At 44.1% G+C, this 20,596-nt stretch overlaps 1 protein-coding gene across 2 annotated transcripts in view; it reads left to right on the top strand.

Moving 5' to 3' along the window:
- The window catches only part of KIAA1328 (KIAA1328 ortholog), a 124,039-nt gene that overhangs the window by 20,738 nt on the left and 82,705 nt on the right, over positions 1-20,596 (top strand). For both annotated transcript variants that reach the window (XM_075840414.1, XM_075840407.1), the window contains one exon: positions 6,274-6,389. In XM_075840414.1, the coding sequence (XP_075696529.1) occupies positions 6,274-6,389 (116 nt within the window). The remainder of the gene's footprint in view (positions 1-6,273; positions 6,390-20,596) is intronic.

The following is a 20,596-nucleotide window of genomic DNA, read 5'->3' on the forward strand; positions in this document are numbered from 1 at the left end:
GGTGTCATTATTATCGCCCAGTTACTGCCAAGCCTCAGAAGCTGCATGGTTAATGACTAGACACCTCATCACGCTGTATTATGATCTGGGTCGGAGGCCAGGTTTAATAAGATCCCAGTCAACTCTAATTGTCTGCTGGGGTCGTCTGATAAATCAGCTGTCTCCCTCCTACTACGGCAATTGAGCGTCTCCAGGCGTTCGTCCTCTTTATTGAAGTGCTACATTGCTATCATGTCGACATTGAGCAGCTTCACGAGCATGGCTGAGAACAGACGCGAAAGATTTTAAGGTTTACATTTTTTTTTTTTTTGTACATTTCATGAGCAAATTATGCTAATTTATACCTGAATAATAGGGGCTCACTTCTGTCACTTGAAAGTGATGCATTTTACCCCCTTGATATTTAGATAGCTTTAGCTGTATCTGCCTGTCTATAATCCTAAACTAACGAAAATTGCCTTAATCCGGCATCCATTAGTCCAAGCGGGACCGGTGACCATCGCTCTCGACAGGTGCGATCCCAGATATTTATGGCTTATCCAATGAGTGTGCCATAATTGTCTTGGATGGGAAGATCCCCTTGAGGCCATGTTCACCCATCACTTATTTGTCACAGAATTGCCGCTGATATTTCGCAACAAAGTACATTTTCAATGTTAGTGATAGGGTTTTAACAAACCCCATTCACTCAAAGCATAAAAAATCCACTACGGTTTGTAGGCTTGCTGTGGATTTTTAAATTCATTACAGGTTTCATACATTGCTTTGCAAGGAATGAAAATCAGCCGCTAACTTCCACTCCAAAATCAACAGTAGGAAGATTGCAGCTTTTTGTACAAATTTTTAGTTTGGCTCGACAACAAAATTTTTACGTGATCTTTGAACAAAGCTTATGCGTCCTTTTACACCAGATAATATCAGCCGCAAAAACCAGCGCCGTTCAACAAAACAGCTTGTTTACTCCTTTCACAAAGTGCTATGACCAGTAACGTACGGAGATGAGCCATCGTGACCAGTAACGTACGGAGATGAGCCATCGTGACCAGTAACGTACGGAGATGAGCCATCGTGACCAGTAACGTACGGGGATGAGCCGTCGTGACCAGTAGCGTACGGGGATGAGCCGTCGTGACCAGTAACGTACGGGGATGAGCCGTCGTGACCAGTAACGTACGGGGATGAGCCGTCGTGACCAGTAACGTACGGGGATGAGCCGTCGTGACCAGTAACGTACGGGGATGAGCCGTCGTGACCAGTAACGTACGGTGATGAGCCGTCGTGACCAGTAACGTACGGTGATGAGCCGTCGTGACCAGTAACGTACGGGGATGAGCCGTCGTGACCAGTAACGTACGGGGATGAGCCGTCGTGACCAGTAACGTATGGGGATGAGCCATCGTCCCCATGCGTTTCCATCATGTTTACACAGAGCAATGAATGGGCAAATGAGCGTTCATATGATCATTGGCCCCTGTAGAAGGGCCTGAAGACTACCGCAGACTCCAATTCTCAAACACAGACTTTAGGGTATGTTCACACACACTAATTACGGACGTAATTCGGGCGTTTTTGCCCCGAATTACATCCGAAAAATGCGCCTCGATAGCGTTGACAAACATCTGCCCATTGAAAGCAATGGGCAGACGTTTGTCTGTTCACATGAGGCGTATATTTACGCCCCGCTGTCAAATGACGGCGCGTAAATAGACGCCCGCGCCAAAGAAGTGACCTGTCACTTCTTTGGGCGTAATTGGAGCCGTTATTCATTGACTCCAATGAAAAGCAGCGCCAATTACGTCCGTAATGGACGCGGCGTTCAAGCACATGCCGTTACGGCTGAAATTACGGGGATGTTCCCTCCTGAAAACATCCCCGTAATTTCAGCCGTTACGGACGCTGTCGTGTGAACATACCCTTATACTGCTGGTTGCATTCATAGACTGGAAAATGGTGCGCAAAAAACTAAGGCTTGTCTTTATTCTATCAGTAAATTTGCTTTATTTATAGGAAGGTTTAGAACGGTTTTACATTGTACTTGGCATATACAACCTACAAAAGAAGCCTATAACTCTGCAGTGTTGCGTGAGTGGACAGTTACTGGTGAATGACGACCCCAACATCTACCTGCACTCTCCATAGGGGAGACTGATGTGCAGTCGTCGTCGTGCTTCCCCATTCGGCCGATCAGGGTCAGCAGCGGTCACCATGACTATCTCCATGATTGCCGAATTCAGCTACTCAGCCCCTGACATCTAATAAGTGACCCTCATGCTCTGCACAATGTACGCACCCGAGGAGTATATATCTTACATCATGACAGAGATGGCACATGACAGAAGAGTGTTATCTCGGCCCAAAATCCAGATCTGCGTTACCTCTGAGGTTTGGGGGGTTCTGTATAGCCGCATCCAGACAGGAGGAGTGTGTACGCACCTCCTAATGTCACAAGTTGCAGAAGAAAGTTTCTAATTTGTCCTCTCAGGTTCTCCTGTGACCATCGTCCTGTGAAAGATTGTGTCTGGACCCCGGGAGCATAACGATGACCTAGATCTGGGCAAAGATGTCAAATAACCCATTAGGTTCCTAATATTGGACTGTCAGGAGAGTAAGACAGGTTGCTCTTTTGTACCCATATTTAGCACGTAATTGATCTTTCTGCGCGCGCTTTGCTGGAACAGGTGGTGAGCGGTAGCGGCCGTGATGGATAACTCTGCTTAATACGCTCCCTGAGTTATGTGCTTCCATGTTGGATACAGAGGCGCAGCTGAAATTATCTCATTTAGATTAGGGAGTTCGGCTGAGCATCTAAAGCGCAATAGATTGTGAGGCTCGACCATCTCTCACGCTATTAACTCCGTGCTTAATATTTAGTTAGCAATAAAATGCACCATTAAGTGACATGCGAATTCCATAAAGGAATCATTGCTTTGTGAAAGTCTTTAGCATTCCGATGCCCTTCTCCTGTGCTCGGCGCCAGGTGTTTTTTAGGAAGTATCTTGTGCAAGCGTTAACCTCTTCACTCTACAAACACCAGTCTGTGTATAAGATTTCTTTTAATGCCATTTTGTGCTTCATCACTATGTATATAGGAACACTACATGTGAGCCGATATTGAGGAGGTCTGCTGTATAATTGGGGATTTTACCATCGCTCTTGAAGTCACTTAGTGCGAATAGAAGGCTAAACCCCCTCTTTACTGGCAAGCAAAATTGCTGTTTGTGTTGGTACCGGGATAATTGCATTGCATTGATAATTCACCCCCATTGACATAACAACCATGGTAGCAGGCATATAATCTGCTAAGGGGCCCTTTTTTAGGGTATGTTCACACGCACTAATTACGGACGTAATTTGGGCGTTTTTGCCCCGAATTACGTACGAAAAAAGCGCCTCGATAGCGTTGACAAACATCTGCCCATTGAAAGCAATGGGCTGATGTTTGTCTGTTCACTCTAGGCGTATATTTACGCGCCGCTGTCAAATGACGGCGCGTAAATAGACGCCCGCGTCAAAGAAGTGACCTGTCACTTCTTTGGGCGTAATTGACTCCAATTATTAGCAGCGCCAATTACGTCCGTAACTGACGCGGCGTTCAAGCGCCTGCACATGCCGTTACGGCTGAAATTACAGGGATGTTTCCTCCTGAAAACATCCCCGTAATTTCAGCCGTTACGGACGCTACCGTGTGAACATACCCTTACTCCGGTCAGGTGCAGATAGTGACTACAATGGGTGATGGTAGAAGCACTGGAAAACTTAATGCAGATCTTTGGGGAAAAAAGAAAAGACAGAGGTCAAAGTGGAGACAAACCTGATATGGTCAAATCCTATGAGCCATTTGGGCTCACGGCAATTTTTGGTTGCACGACTGTCACAGTAACAGTGTGGGTTATCGCTACCACAATGTTACCCTGTGGTGAAGTCGTGTGACAACAGCAGAAATTTTGCACTGTGATCACTCGAAAATTTTGTGGCTTTACTGTGACGCACAGCAAAAAGTTGCCATGGAGCCCTAGCCGAAGTAGAGAAACAAACAAAAAAGAAACTTGTATCATACGACACCTTTAGACTGTATTCGCACAGCGGTAACAGTGTGGCAGAAATCATGTATTTACATGTGACTTTCCTGCAATTGCCGTCATGGCTTTGGATACAATAGGCTCTGTGGGCCAGAGGTGCAAAGTCTTAGAAGCCCGTAGGCGTAAGATTCCAGCACGCCTCTTAATAAATTAGCCTCCTCTTGTGTTGTCCGGGCGCCTAAATGCGAAATTTCGGGTAGCTGTGATCTGCTGTAGATTTCCTCTAATTCATGGCAGCTTCTGACGCAAATTTTAGCAATTCTGTTGGGCTGTACAGGCCTCGCCCCCTTTTGCTTAGTCACTCCCTCTTTTTCAAAACAAGTCTCCCTACTGTTTTTCCAAATTGCACATTTTGAAAAAATACATCAATGTTCGTTTCAGTAATCCAGATGAATATAAAGTAGAACATTCGTACAAAAAGAACATAAAACCGAAAGCAAAAGAGACCGTGACTGCTGGAGGAATGAGTGGAAGAAAATTAGACCTGTTAAGCGTTTACGAAAACAAATATCATTGACAAAGTATATTCACATCATTATAGTCATACATTTAACAATATAGAAAGGCTATACGACCTATTGGATATTACAAAAATGCAGGGTATTTCACAGCAATCGGATACACCATGAAGGTGTCGGCGAGTTGTCCATAGACCAACCTGAGGCAAAGTCAGAATATCTTATTTTGTGACGCTAATATTTTTTCCATAAGGTCACACTTTTTTGTACAAAACCGCAATGCGCCTAGATTTGCTCAATTTTTCGCCGATGCGGTGGCGCAAAACGCTTAATGAGGGCCTGTATGGGAAAAAATGGATGTGAATACACATGGTGGTTCGTCGCTAATCATGCACTGATCTGCTGGTTTTGCGTAAATTAACCCAGCAGAGCTAGTAATGGGGAAGGCACTGACTACAGAGACCGTGCAGCAGCCAGCCGGATTCACACAAGCGTGTTTGTTCCGTGATATACAGTCCGTATGTCGGCAGTATTTCCCGCACCGAAAGCACTGCAGGGAGCCGGGCTCCTAGCATCATAGTCACTGCCTCGCTGCGGGAAAACTGTCCTGTACTGTAATCATGTTTTGAGTACGGGACAGTACCGCGGAGAGGCAGGGACTCCTAGCGTCATAGATAACTGGCTCCCTGCAATGTGTTCGGTCCGGGAAATGCGGCTGACGTGCGGGCCATATATCTCGGACAGAACGCACGTGTGAATCAAGTGATGACTGTCAAGTGCTGTGGAATTTGTTGGCGTTAAATAAGCAGGGAATGCTGGGAGATTTCAGCTGTGTATCCTTCAGACTTGTGGTTGCAGCTCTGGAGTGTAATACAGGCTGCAACTCCGGATCAGTACATAAGTAATTTATTGTATTTACAATGTGACTTTTATGTAGATTCCCTCCATATACTGGAAAACAGTGTTCAAAGGGGAGTTTGGCTTTTAAAGGCTTTGGATACTTTTTTTTTTTTTTTTTTACATTCTATATGAAATGCATTTAGTTAGTGATAAGACTACTTTTGTAGTTTACTTTTTATTAAAATCGCAGTATATAGAAGCTGCAGAAAGTCCTTTTGAGCCGTAGCCATCAGCAAGCTGTTCTGGCGGCTCGGCAGACATCGGCTACTGAGCTATTTTCTAAGCTCAGTTCTGATCAAGTCAAAGTGGATCCACACTTTGTCCAAAGCCTTTAAACCTATCCTTGTGTGTATATTAAAGGGGTTATCCTTAACATAGGGCATCAGTGTTTGATCGGTGGGGGTCCGACCTCAGGGTCTCCTGCTGATCGTCACAGTGACGCTCCTGTGAGCGTCTCCTCTCCTAACACGGCACAGTGACCATCTGTCTGGTACTGCAGCTAATCTAATTCAAGTGATTAGGGCGAGCTGCGGTATCTGACCCAACCGACCCTATGTACGAGCCGCTGTGTCTGTGTAAGCAATGAAGGGGACGCAACGCTTGCAATAGCGCCACACCCCAGATTTTGTGCTAATCGGCGGGTTGTATGGATAAGCAATCAGTCCAGAACCCCTGTACTACTTTTACAAGGAGCACGGTAGGGTTGCACTGGTAAGGTGCGGAGTGATCGGTTAGGTAGTGTCCCAATCATGTCTCTGTATTGTTTAGTGTCTACTGTTTGCTTTGTGTTCTCTGAATCTTATGTGCTCTGCGTCGTCTTCTCTGTCCTTTTTCAGGGTGAGCGAGGAGAAGGAGGTGACGGAGGAGCGTTTAAAGAGCGAGCACGAGTCGTTCGAGAAGAAGATTCGACATTTGGAGGAGCAGAACAACCTCATTGCTACAGAGAGGGAAGATATCCTTTTTTTCTCTTCATATATTTACGCGCCCTCCCCCGCTCGCTCTGCTCTGAGTTATAATTGTACTAATTTATGGAGAGGAATAAATCTGCATGTGTTTCCATTCAGTAGCATGACTTATCAGCATGGGACGCTGCCTGCGTTCGGCTGGAAACTGCTTTCCAGCTGTTCCCTCCATGCTTTCCTTCTATGAAATCGACATTTGTCAACATGAATTTCCCATTCCCGCCTGCTGAACAGGAACATTTTCCATAAGGATAGAGGGCCGCAGAATGGCTCTGCGTTGCCTCGTTTTAATCAGATTTTAGGGTACATTCACATAACAACCCGCTGGCTGCCAAGTGTTAATCTGATTAACTCTTACGTGGCGGATCTATAGCCCAGCACAGAAGCCTCCGCCTGCAGGCCTCCTGGCATTTTATAGCCGCTATTATGGCTGACATTGACCTGGGAACATTTTATTGTAAATCACTGGACACTTTACTGCTAAGCAGATGCCTCTAGTCATGTTCTGCTTGTTTGTTCGACCATAGAATTCAGCCAGTGCAAATATCAAGCACTAGTTTCTGACAAGCGGCGTCTTTCAGGGCAACATTAAAGGGAACCTACACCTCTTCTTCTTGATCGCTATTGCTATGGTTTGATATACTGTGCATGAGTGTAGTGTGAACCTGTAGCAATGTGTTGCCATCTGCCCCTCCTAGGTTGGACAAACTGTTTATAGTCTGTAACCATAGCGACACATAGGTCTGCATAAGAGGTGCCTACCAATAATGGTAAAAAAAAATTAATCCAGACTATTTGTGCATTGAAGCAGTATAATTTTATATTGCGGTTCCCAAGTTTGCCTTGCGGAGACCAGTACTAGATTAGAGCAGGAGTGTGTGTTGTATTATGGGAGACTTCCAAGTCTTTTATGCTTTTTCTTCTTGCTTTGTTCTTGTGCAGCTGCTCATGGATATCTTTTTTCTTTTATTTTTGTACTATATGTGCGTAATATTCATTTATATTGTTCCATATGTGGGTGTGATTTGGCTATTGGGGTTTCCCCACACTAGACATCTATGGCAGATCTACCGGACCATCACCTATCGGGGAACAGGGGAGGGTGATTGGAGTAGTTATGCGATATAAGGCTCCAAAAAAAACTTATTTTAAAGATGAAAAACCCCTTTAATAAGACTGTGTAAATACTCATATGTTACTGCGCTAAATACTCCGGCTGGTTGTCTACACAAACCGTAATTACGACATAACATTCTTCAGCAGCAGCTAGCCTGCTTGTTGACTGTTTCCAGGTAACAGGTGACAAAAGCCAAACTGAAATAAATTGAAAGCAGCAAACATTGAAACCTATTACAGAGATGCTGGATGTTACGTTTGATAATTGTAAAGTCATTATTGGTGACCGGTGGAGCCAGTCTTACGACTAGGATGTAGTATTGGTGCAGTATGCGGAGCACTAGGTGAATCTCCTAGACCCCATTACTAGTTTAGGAAATATGTGGATGAGCAGTTTCTCGACCATTTTTGTATTGTTTATGAACTCCTGACCATTTCTGCAGATCTAATTTGTTTCAACTGTTCAATGTTCCTTGGTTGTTTAGTATGTAGTAGTAGTAGAAGATGTTGATACTGGTTGTTGTTCTTCTTCATCTCTTCTGTTGTCCGATTTATTTTTTTTATTTTTTTTTTTATTTTTTTTTATATCTAACCGTTTGGTTGTCCTGTACATCTAGAAAAATGTTGGGCTCCAGAAAGAAGGTTTAACTAAATTTTGATCAAGGATCTAGTAGTTTGTTTTTCCTGGCTGTCCATGGGATTCTCAAGTCTTTAGCCAAACAGTCATTGGGAGCCTTTAACTTTGCTATTAATGTTTCTCCAGTTTCCTGTATTGTGTGCAGCGCTTTATTGTAAAATCTAGTTTAGTGTAATCCGGGACGCTCTCGCTATATCATGACGCAGTTAAAGCAGCATGAATGTACCGACAGGTTTCCTTTAAGAACTTTCTAAACCTCTCTAGGAACAATTTTTCATGGTCCTGCACTTTCATAGACCTTGAACGAAAACAACCCAAAATGTTGTGTATGAGAAGATCCGTCTTGGGCTCATTATCTTCCTTCTGGTAAGTGCCCAGACATGTCATGAGGGAACTTGTCACCAGGCAGACTCCTTTTTAATAAAGAACGTCTATAAGCTGCTCATCAATAAATGATTTGGTGTGTGCTATTGCGCTGCTGAACTGCGCCATGAACAGGGAGCTGTTCAAAAGAGTGCGCTGTATAGTAATTACGGAGACGCAATGTTGATGTTGCACCTGACATGAGCACATGGCGTCTGTAGGTGTTTCTTTTTGTAACACAATGATCTTTCAGAGATTAAGTTTAGTTGTGAGGACTTCCTCAGGTTAACGGGGCCAGTTAACACAGATTTCATTGATGTGGAAACCGCGTTGGAATCCGGTGGCTACTGACTGCTTGCAGAAAAAAAATCTGCATGCCGTATCTTGGAGCGGTTTCCACCTCCTGAACCTCTGTTGAAATTAATGGGAGACAGAAAAAAACAAAAACTAATGTGTGTTTTTTATTTTTTGCTGTGGTTTTTGACCACAAACTGCCCACGGTCTTTGCAAAATTAAGCCAATGCAAAGCGGCAAACATTTTAATGCAATCTACTACTTCCCGTTATCCGCTATTTCAGGTTGGGGGGAAGCGCACTGTAGTGTTCTTCAATGTGATGAATGACTGGAAGTAGGAGGAAAAAAACCTCCCTTCCTTTATGATCACTACCATGTCACATCATCCTCCTCCATATGTGTGATTGATATCCGCTGCACCCCCACGTGTTATAGGACAGTGCCCCAGACTGTGCTCTTACCCTCCCTGCCCCGCCATTGCAAGTCTGTGCTTTTTTTTGCTTCTCTTTATCAGTATAGTCAAGAAATTCAAACGATCGTACATTTCCAGAAAGCAATTGCATTTATTTGCTTATTTGTCACACCCGATGCTAAGCGCGCTGCTTCCAATGCAGATTTCTCCTGCCTTAATACCCTGAGGTGCTAGCGCCAGACACCAGCAAGCTGGTAGATAGATGATGCCCGCTTACGTTTCCCCACCAGACCTAGAGTATTGCATTACCCCAACATTATTTTTATTTTCCCCCAAGAAAACGACAGAGAAGGGTTCCATTTTTTTTTTTAGCCCACCCCCTACTATGAATGATTCTTATTTTCATTATCGCCAAATAATTGATGGAGTTTGCCTGAGTTGCCGCAGTAATGAGGTTTAAACGTAATAATGCACTCCTTTCTAATAACTGAGCACTGCTGGCGTTTAAAAGCCTCCTAAATCAGTAGCTTTACTATGAATTTATTAGGGGTTCTGTTGGCATTAGCTTTAATAGGAGTTATTTACATAAGCGTACATCCCATTAACCGCCATCAGGGCTGGAAAACATGCTGAACTGTTCATATTTTCATATAATTATTGAACATAATGGTTTCATTTGCATTTCTAAACCGTGATGCCGCTGTCAGGCTTCGGAAATAGTGCCTCGACGCAGTCCCTATTTCACTCATTTGATATCGTTACATTTTATGCTAATCCGCATCCCTTGGATCCCATCAGAAGGACAGATGCTGATACTGTAATATACAGCTCCCTCGTCCCATTGCCCCACTGATACTCGGAGGGCGATTAGGGGATTTCAAGTGCTTTTTACCTGTGTCGAAACATGAAATAGATTGCACTATTCTCCGTCAGGAACTGGAGCTAGAAAGTCCACTATTGTGCTGTGCTTGGTATGTGTAGTACAGGACAAATACTTTTAAAGTGGTTCTGTCACGGCAACCGCCCCTGTCAATGGTCCCTGTTAAGGTTTATTGGACGTCCACCCTGTTCTGGAACTCCCTCCTATAAGCCAGACCGGAGCGCCCGAGCCGGCTCCTGTTCTGCCAGATCTGGTGTATGCTCTACATGGACAGTCATTTATATGGATGGCTGGCGTATAATGCTACATTTCCCCTGCCGCAGATGTATAGCCTTTCCCGGTGATGACCGCTCATTGCTGGTCTAAAATGTGGCCATTCTGAATTGGTGAGATTTTAAGTTTATCTGCAGGCCATCAGACTTCCTGGATTATTTCATGCTGGATAAATGGAATTTTAGTTTTGTTTTTCCTTTTTAAAGAGGACCTTCATGTCCCAGGAAACGTTAATCTGCTGCCATACCGGCATTTCTCCCATTCCCTCCGATTCCAGCGCGGTTTATTTCATGTTTGTAGGTGCCTCCGTTCCTCTGCGATAAAAGTCTGGTGTTTTTTTAAAGGGGTTATGCGGGGACGAAAGTTATTAGCAGTGTACTCACTGCAGTATGCGAGTACACGCGCTAATATACATTCTGGTCCTCCGTCGTGCGGATTGTGAGATCTTAAAAGATTTTTATAGTGCTGGTGAGGGACCGGAAGTCTAGTGGCACAGTCTTCCTTCATGACGACACGACTCTTCGTCATGTGACCAACCCCCGCTGTACTCTATGTAATCGATGTGCTACTGCTTCTAATGTGTTGCAGTATATTGTGTATTTTAATAGAACAAAGACGACAGACCTTGGGGCCTTTAGTAAGCCAACAGGCTGCCATGACAATCATTGGCATTCCACAATTGCGTCAAGGGTCTGATGGGCTGTTTGAAAGGGCCACCCCCTCTAATGCATTGACCGTGACATCTAAGTGGTTAAACGGCCGGCATCCGAGTAGTCTCTGATCTCGGCTTATTCCACTATGAAATTAGAAGTCATTTAGAAGGGGCTGACCTCTTAAGCCCTTAGGTAGATAACTTGACTAATCGAGTACAAAAGGTATGGTAAATGGTTAAATGAATTTAATAACTAAAATTTTTTTATTTTTTTTTTCTCTAATGCAAAGCGACTGCTTGCTGTCACCCCATTGACCTATATATATATATATATATATATATATATATATATATATATATATATATATAATTAAAAAAACTGTACAAATGGCTGTAGTGTAACGATAGGCCACAAATTTCCAAATGAGGTCCCCCCTCTGCACTTCACAAAATCTGTAACTCCACTGTTGGAGGTGACTCTTAAATGGGTTTTCCCATGAAGGACATTTATGACGTATCCACAGGCTGTCATAAATGTCAGGTGCGGGTCCCACCTCTCGGACCCGCACCTATCTCCAGAACGGGGCCCCCTAAACCCCCTTTCAGCTGCTGTGCGTTGCGGCTGAATGAGGTGTTTTCCGACCATGAAAAAGGTTATATGGTCGTGAGTTACGTAAACAGCGTAACTCGCTGAGCTACGCTGTTTCTGTAACTTCAATAGTAGTGAATGGCCGTTACAGAAGCCGTGTAGCAATGCGGGCTACGTTGTTTCCGTAACTACCATTAAGTTCTATGAGACATACGGAAACCGCGTAGCTCACAGAGTCTCACGCCGTGTGAACCGGTCAACTGAAAAATTCACCACCGAGGCTTCTCTTTGGTCTTTCAACATTCTTAGCCTTTTGATGTGTCCTGTAGCTTCTGCCAAAAACACTCCCAAAATGGAGCTGGACAGTGCTTAGCTATTTTGAGGACACCTTTTCCTGGCTTGTAGCCAAAAATAGGGAGGGGGGGGATGATTCTCCCTCACTCATTTACAGCAGCTGTATGTCATGTTGCTTTGCCTGATTCACCTTGCTGTACTTCTGGGAAGTGCTCCCTCTGGTGGCAAACATAGGAAAGCATGTCAAATTATGTAAAAAAAAAAAAAAAAAACAGCAAAAAAAAAACACGTAAAAAATGCTATAAAAAAAAGTAACTTTTTTCATTTGTGGCACATTCCCTTTAAGAGTAGGCCAAAACCTGCTGTACATGGGGCCTTAGATGTTCACTATGTTTGACCCTCTTTTATATCTACATTGACCGTATCAAGAGAAAATATGCCAGATTTGTTGGACTCCACTAGATTTGGTCTTCATGTACTCCAGCCATGAGGTTGTGTAAGGACATGTGACATGCATGCCTAGTGAGCCGCACCAGATATCTTATCACGTGTGCCATATTGATGATGATCACGCAGTTTTCACTGACTTGTAAAATCACGTGTCTTACAAAATTATAATTATCCGATATATTGGCCATAAGAAGCTGTAATAAGGCCGCATTTTCACACGCTAGTATTTTGTTTCGGGTTTTGCTTCAATATTTGGAAGCCAAAACGAAGACTGGAACTTTTAACTCTTTCATACATAGCGTTCTTCCATCCTGTACATGGATTTCTGCTGGTCTCATTCACATGAATAGGACAGTCTCAGCGGATTTGTTGAAGAAATTTCTGCAATGTGTGAATATACCCTAAGTGGCATCATCACATGAGCTTGTTGCCTTTCATTTATAGGGGTAGTCTGCAGTCATATCTTTATTTTCCCAAAGTGAAAAAGAAAAAACGTTCCCATAGACTCGCCATTGGTATTTTTCTACGCTCTATCCCACCAACTGCTTTTTACTTCACTTCTGTGGATCACAATTGGCTGCTGCCATCAAATGAAGTATTTTCAGTACGTCATGGCCTACAGGTGTGAAAAGCGGACTGCGGGCAGCAGAGAAGGAGAACTACACTGTATATGTTTGTAGAAAAGTTTTTGTTTTTTTTTGTTTTTTTTGCGACCAAACTGTAAACCTTTTTATTTCTATCTTCCCAGAAAACCCATTTAAATGATCACATGTTAAGGTCTTGACTAATGTCCTCCTTCCAAATGATTATTCTTTTTATTTTATTCTTATTGATCCATATAAAATACAAAATGAAGCAACTTTGAATATTTTTAACGCCATCTTGCACCGCACATTGGGGGGAAGTTATATTAGGACTGGCATTTCAGAGGCCAGACTTAAACTAATTTACGTTGGTGTAAAAATGTACCGAATATATTGAGCAATGCGCACCTCCATATATTTAGCGCATCTTTGGCTGCCTGTGCAACAGAAGTTCAAATCTACGCCTCCTATGAGCAGGTGTATATTTGCGCCATAACTCGCACCAGTTTCTGGTGTAAATTATAATTCCGTTCTGCTGCCTTTGGGACCGACGGAGACATGGACTGTAGCGGCAGCGCATATACGCGACCAATGCTCCACGCAAAATCTTCCTCACTGCGATCGTTGTGAGAAGGAACGGGGGTCCGGACCCCTGTTCTAGAGATCAGTAGGGATCGTAGTGTTGCCCCCCCCCCCTCCCGAGTTCATACATTTATCCCCTTTCCTGTAGATAGGCGAGATATGCTCATTGTGGGAAAACCACTTTCTAGAGGTGGATGAAATATCTTGTTTTTGTGTATACAGCTCCTGTGCAGGCTGTTGTCTCCATGGTAACAGACCACCAGCAATCCCTGTGTAAGCTGCTCTTGCAGTCATATTGCCATTCATCTGTCCTCTACTTCCTAACCAAATGAAACAGAAGGGAGTATGATTGTTTATAGACTGTTACCATGGAGACGCATAGCGCTGTATACGCAAAACAGATTTTTAATGAAGACCATTTGCAAAGATCCACTGGAACAATAAATAATCTAATTGATTGTGAAGCTGGACATAGCCTTTAAGCCACGCAGAAACTTTTCGGGGTTAATTTTTTTTTAATTTTTTTTTTATTTCTTACAGATATTTCCCAGGATATGACCAATTTTTGTAAAATTATGTTTATTATGGGAAATGTTTGGCGCGTTGCCCTACTAGTATCTCTCTCTGGCCTGAATAGTGAATGTGACGATCGCAGTGTTAATCATGAACGACCTGAGAAAGTTTGAACCCTGAGCAAAATGTCTGACCTAATCGTAAGATTTTCTGGATCGATCCCTGTGATCTTTGTGGTCGGATGTTCTGTGACCATCTCCTCAGTATAATAGAACCCCCCCCCCCCTCCCTCCCCAAATTTAGTCAATCAAAGCCCTTTTTCTGACATTCGTGCAGAACGTCTGTATTGGACATATTGTGTGTACGTGGAGCTCGCTCTCCATGCTCGGCCCGCAGCTTTATCGTCGTGATTGCAGACTTAACAAGTGACTTGCTGGCGTGAAGTCCACATGCCGCACCTCCCAGTGTAAGTTGCTTGGAGCAAAGCTTCAAAGGGGATTGTGGCACTTTGAAGATTGCAGCTTAGAATACGACTTGAAAGATTTGTGCTGGACCTACTGTGAGACTGAGTGCAGTCTAATTTACTTTTTTTGTAATATGTTTTGAAACTTTTTTTTTTTTTTTTTCTTCAGTGGGCTCCCCCCCCCCCCCTCCCTCCTCCTCCCCATCTCTCCACTTTCTTCCAAGTTGTTCATGTAATTGGTGGGAAAGACTTTTTGCTTCAAAAGAACCTTTTATCATAATATTAGCTTCTGCCGCTTGGGGAAATTTTACGTTCAGATTCATGTCTTAAGACTTCAGTCCTGCGGATGTCCTGCCAAACCCCAAACGGTTAACTGTTAAGGCTTTTTGGAGTTTTTCTCCATTCTGGAAAACTAGAATCCAGTAAAGTAGAAAAAAATATTTCTACAGTGAGGATATGTGCTGCCAATAGATGACCGGTCTGATCACCATGTATTGGTGGTAAACTAACCCTCAGCCTAGTATGATTTTCGTTGTGAGCAGGTAGGACAGTTAGGTTTGGTGTATGGCCTCTGCCAACTCTGATGGGCAACATGGCCACCTTCGATCATTTTGATTGACACACAACGGAGCTTAAAGGACCTCTGTTCTCACTATTATTTTTTTTAGGAACTTGTGAGGGACACGGGGTTATTAAGACAGATCTCCAAAATAATATTCATTGTCACCAGTAGAGCTGATATAATGGTTAACATTCAGACTGCAATGCAAAATAGTTACATAGCGGAAGAAGTAGGGTCCCCCAGCAGCACTGAGTATTTCAGGAGAGCAGCGGGCTGATGTTGTGGGACGTCAGACCGAGTAAGGCCCCCCCGTAACACGGCCGTAGCCGTAAACCTTGTCCATGATTTGCGAGCCCTGCTCCCATTATAAAGTATGGGAGCACGGTCCGTAAAATCAAAAAATAGGACATGTCCTTTTTTATCCAGAAGCTTTCTACGGCCCAGACACCTTCCTGTAAATAAACGGGACGGTGTCCGTGGGCCAAAGAAATGAAGGGAACCGTACATTGATCCGCAATTACGGACTGTAATTGCGGACCAAAATTACACTAGTGTGCATGGGGCCATAGCGGAAGAAGCAGGGTGCCCAGCACCACTGAGTATTTTAGGAGAGAAGCGGGCTGATCTTGTGGGAGGTCAGACTGAGCGTTACATAGTGGAAAGAGCAAGTCCCCCAGCAGCACTGAGTATTTCAGGAGTAGAGCATGGTGTTTGTGCGTGTGGGTGGCAGCTCGGTGTTTCGTGCGACCTGTCCGTTTCAATATATTGATTGTTGCAGGTTTATATTTCACGGGTTTAGAGTTCTAATATGAGGGCGTATATGGAGAAAATTGAGTGGCTGTTAATAGATGGTGTACAGAGCAAGGCTCTCAGCAGCCCAGAGTATTTCAGGAGAGGAGTGCTGATCTTGCGCTCGTTAATGTGATGAGCACAGATCAGTGGTGGGTTACAGTCATAACTAGTAATATAACGTCCTGTCTCCGGTGCAGGACCGCTCATGCGTATAGTACTTACCAATGACTGAAATTATGATATAAGGTACTTTTACATTTTGTATTTGTTACTTTGTCTATTGTGGATTTCCCATCCCTGTGACCTGCTGGAGGTTTAGCGATCTGCTGATCACATAACAGAAATGTCTGCAGTTATGGCGTGTAACATGCCGATGATGATTTTGCAGTTGAGATTTTTGTGCAGAGATTCATTTATAGAGTAGTGGGTGGTGATTAACGAACTGCTCATTATTCTATATAACGTGTGACCAAGGGAATATTTGTATAGTTCATTCACATTCATTGGAAAAATCTGTGTTAAAGAGGTATTTCCAGAATCGACCAGTCTCACTTATGCACAGGATAGGCGAGAAGTGTCTCCACACTGGGACCCCCACGATCACTAGAATGGGGGTTCTGAGCACACCTTTCCTCCTCACTGCACCTTCCGCAGTGAGGAGGAGCTTGAATGGAGCGGTGGTCGATCATATGTCCTTCCACTCCATCCAAAGTCTTTGGGAGTGACTGAAACAGCCAAGTACAATGCTCGGCTGTTTCCGTCAGTCCCATAGACATTGAATAGAGTGGCAGGTGGATGATCAACAGTCGCTCTATTTAAGCTCCTCATCACTGTGCAGGAACAGTGTGCTTGGTACCCCTGCTTCTAATTTTTTTTTTTGGGGTGGGTAACTTTTTCTAAGGCCTCATGCACACGACCGTAGCCATGTGCATGGCCGTGATTTTCGGATTGACCGGCCGCGGAGTCACCCGCGAACCGTTCACATGGCCGCGTCCATTATTTTCTATGAGCCTGGACCGCAGAACACGGCCGTAATAAGACATGTCTGTTCTTTCTGCGGTCCAGGTTCCTGGGCCATGCACGGACCGTGGAAACCACGGTCGTGTTCATGGGCCCGTAGGAATGTATGGGGCTGCAATTCTCCCGTGGATTTTTGGGGGAATTGCGGCCGCAAAAGCACGTTCGTGTGCATGGGGCCGAAGTGTCTCTACTACGTAATTCAGGAATGGTTCCTGTTCCAATAGCGACTGGAGCAGGTCTTTAATCAGAACATGTTTTGCTGTATTACCTCTTGCCATTTTATTTGCTTTTGCAGTTTCAGCATGCAGTTGTATTTTTTTGTCAGAAGAGGGCAGCCTACCCTCATTTTTGTGGTTTTTTTTTTTGTGCAGGCGTTGCATATAAAGCATTTGTTTAACCGTGGCCTACAGTGCCTCACCCCAGGTTGTCCGGCAGCACCTGACCATACGGTACAATCTGTACCAGGAGCGTAAGAGTTAATTGGCTAAGGAAAGCGGTGTCTGTCGGCCATGTGTAAGTTCTGCAGCTGTCGAGCTCTTTTGAAGCTTTCTGTATCTGTGAATGGAGAGGGGGGTGTTTGTAGATGAAGTAATATAGCCGGCTCTGAAGGCTTTCATGTCTACTTAAAGCTGCGTCTGATGATGCTCGTCCTGCCCTGTATAATCACGTCTTGCTCCTCGCCCCGCTCCTCAAAGCCCACTCTTCTTACAGAAATCATTTCAAGCACACCCGCTAAGTCGCATAATGCAGCCCCCCGCGCCTCCTAGTCTCTTTCAGATGCAATCTGTTTCTAGATTATTCTTTTATTGTTGTTTATCTATAAAGGTAGCGTCATAAACGTCTGTAATTCCGGAGATGAAGGGAAACCATGACCTAAATAGCCCATCCGAAGCGGAGAATGGAGGGAAAAGGAGGACATGCCAGACAGGTCCTAGTCAGGAGAAGTGGAAATAAAGCCTTTGTCTGTATACATTTTAGATTTGGGTTTTGTGCATAGGTGAAGCGCAAACGCTGGAAATTCTCTGGAATTCAAAGTGTGAATCCCTCTACTGAATACATTGATAGTACCCTGGAGCTGCTGTGTGGGGTTCTCCAGGGTAAAGGGCTGAGCATGACTGCAATATGGTTTAGAACCTTGGCATTCAAGCTTCTTCAGCAGCACAGAGTATTTTAGGAGATCAGTGTGGCTACAGTAAAAGGTAGTGTTTCCTCTCAGTGAGTGATTTCAATAGAGGGAGGGGGAGGAGCCTCTAGGCGACCGGGTGACTGCATGAGCACTAAAATGGAGGTGTCAGACAGCTACTTTCTGTCACCGAAACTAAAAGCAAGAGAAGTCCAAAGTTTAAGCAGATGAGCTTACAAGAGAGACTGTACCTGGGGATTCGGGCATCAGAGAATGAGAAATGTTGACCCCTTGTGACGCAGAACTTTCTAGTATAGTGAGGGAGGGGAGTGCAGATACAATTTATTTTTGGATATAAGTATGTGCCTTGATTGAAATGATTTCTGCAGCTCTGTAGGGGACGGGGACACAACGTGTGCGTGCCCCTAATAGCTGTGCACTCGGAGTAACATGTAGGTGCAGTCAAGGACAATAACACTAAGAAAGCTTGCAGTGACATTAGGCATCCAATTTTCTCAGCAGGAGAGAGATGTCGCTTGATTTGTCGCCTCTGAAGCCCTGGTAGGCGCCATATTGATAAATCAGACTCCACTTAAAATTATGTGGTCTTCAAAAAGGGAGACCTTTTATGTCTTCAGCTACGCGTCCCTTTAATGTCACACACTCGGGGTCTGTATTGGCCAGCAGTTTCTCTCTCTTTAGAAGGGTTCAGGTGTTTTATTTGGCGCCACTTAGTCAGCCCATTTTCTGCACATCAAATGCAAAGTGAATATTTTTTTGTGCCAACTGCCTGGAAATTTCATCAGAATGATGAAAAATTACTGTTTATCCAGCACAACTTGAGCAATAGCAAATGTTTGTCTGTAATGGTCTATTCACACTTTGCAGTCATTTCTCTTTTTTTTTTTGCCACGACTTTGTGCAAACTATGTCAAAAACCTCCGCTCCCCCTATTGTGGTTCAGATCTGGTACTTTCTTCTCTCGGGGGCTTCAGGAGATGTAAACTGCTGTGCCATCTGTACAAAGACGTCCATGGACTGATGGGGCGGTCTGTAGATGTCCATGGACTGATGGGGCAGTCTGTAGATGTCCATGGACTGATGGGGCGGTCTGTAGATGTTACTACCCTATAGTTCACTTTACTCTTGTACATACAATTTAAAGAGTTTGGATGCCATTTAGAGGCATACTGATATAAATACATCTGAACCACTGCATGCAACCTGGTGCATGGTAGTCACATATACAGCAAGCTTGTAAACGGTTGATATTAAAAAAAAAAAAATTTTTTATCCTATTTTGTGAACGCCAGTATATTTTTTGTCATTTTTATTTTGAGTAGGAGTCAGATGTTGGGCTCGTCGGAGGGGCCCTGATGTAGGGTGGTGCAAGGAGCCTTCGCTGTACGTTGCTTCATTCTGTATCTGGAAAAACTCTTCGTTTGCAATGCCAGCATTAATCAAAGAATTTCGGATCTCTTTGGATTGGGTCTTGTTAGTTTATGGCGTTTATCGGGAAGAATTTGCCATTCAACAAATATATGTAAAGTGTGTTCACTCTGATGGCAGCACGAGTCAGTGGAGTGGAACATGGAGTAAATCTTTTATATTACTGAGGAGCAGATAAACCAGGCGCACACAGCACTTTAGCTCACGCTGTTCTGTGTGAGGGATGCCAAGTTCATTAAACTATTCATCTCGGAGAAAGGCCGGTGCAGCGGCGGCAGCATGCCCATAAACTCTTGTGGCCATGCTGGGTTTTTAAAGGCAGACTAAACCCATTTTTAAGATGTGCTCACTTTTTAGCTTCCATTTACAGCCCAGGCGGCATGATTGAGAAATAAAAAGATGGAGAGGCCCTGTCAGCAGGCAGCCACCTCCGCTTGATGCAGCGCTTTATATTACATAGCGCCGTCTTACTGAAGATTTACATCTAGGTGAGCAAACAAATACTCTGTCCAGTCTCAAACATGAGATGCTGAAGATCGGCCATGCTATGTGGTGTGGTCTGTCAAGAGCCTGGCGCCCCGGAAGGCCACTTTGAGATACTTTTTAAGATTCGGACCTCCCACAGTTCCATTGAACCAAAGTTAGACACCATTGAACCCAATAATGATATCTTTTGTATTCTCAAACCACTAGGGATCTGGGTATTGCAGCCATAGCACAGATGCTAAAATTTTCCCAGGTTACGGCAGTCTCAAACCAGCCTACTCCTCAGGATAAGTGCGATAGACTGTGCCTGCTTGGGATGGGGGATAACTCATATACAGTGAAATGTTAATTGACTACATTCGCAATCAGGCAAAAATTCTGTTAATCTGTCAACTGATGCGACTGATCTAGCTAACTTTGGTTGAAAACAAAACCAGTCGTATATTGAATTCCCCTTCGACACTTAAATATCTCTGCCAGCCGTTCAATAGGTCATTATAAGCAGCAGGGTCCACAGAGGTTCTTTGGCTCCATTTAAATGGCCTACCGTAACTTCTCGGGCACTGTGAGGGAAGATATATCTATCATGTTGCAAGTTGGCTGTATCCGGCACCTATACACTAGAGGTGGGGTGATGTAATACACTGTTCACACCCGAAGCTG

The sequence above is a fragment of the Rhinoderma darwinii genome, chromosome 1 (genome assembly GCF_050947455.1).
Source record: "Rhinoderma darwinii isolate aRhiDar2 chromosome 1, aRhiDar2.hap1, whole genome shotgun sequence".
Taxonomy (NCBI): Eukaryota; Metazoa; Chordata; class Amphibia; order Anura; family Rhinodermatidae; genus Rhinoderma; species Rhinoderma darwinii.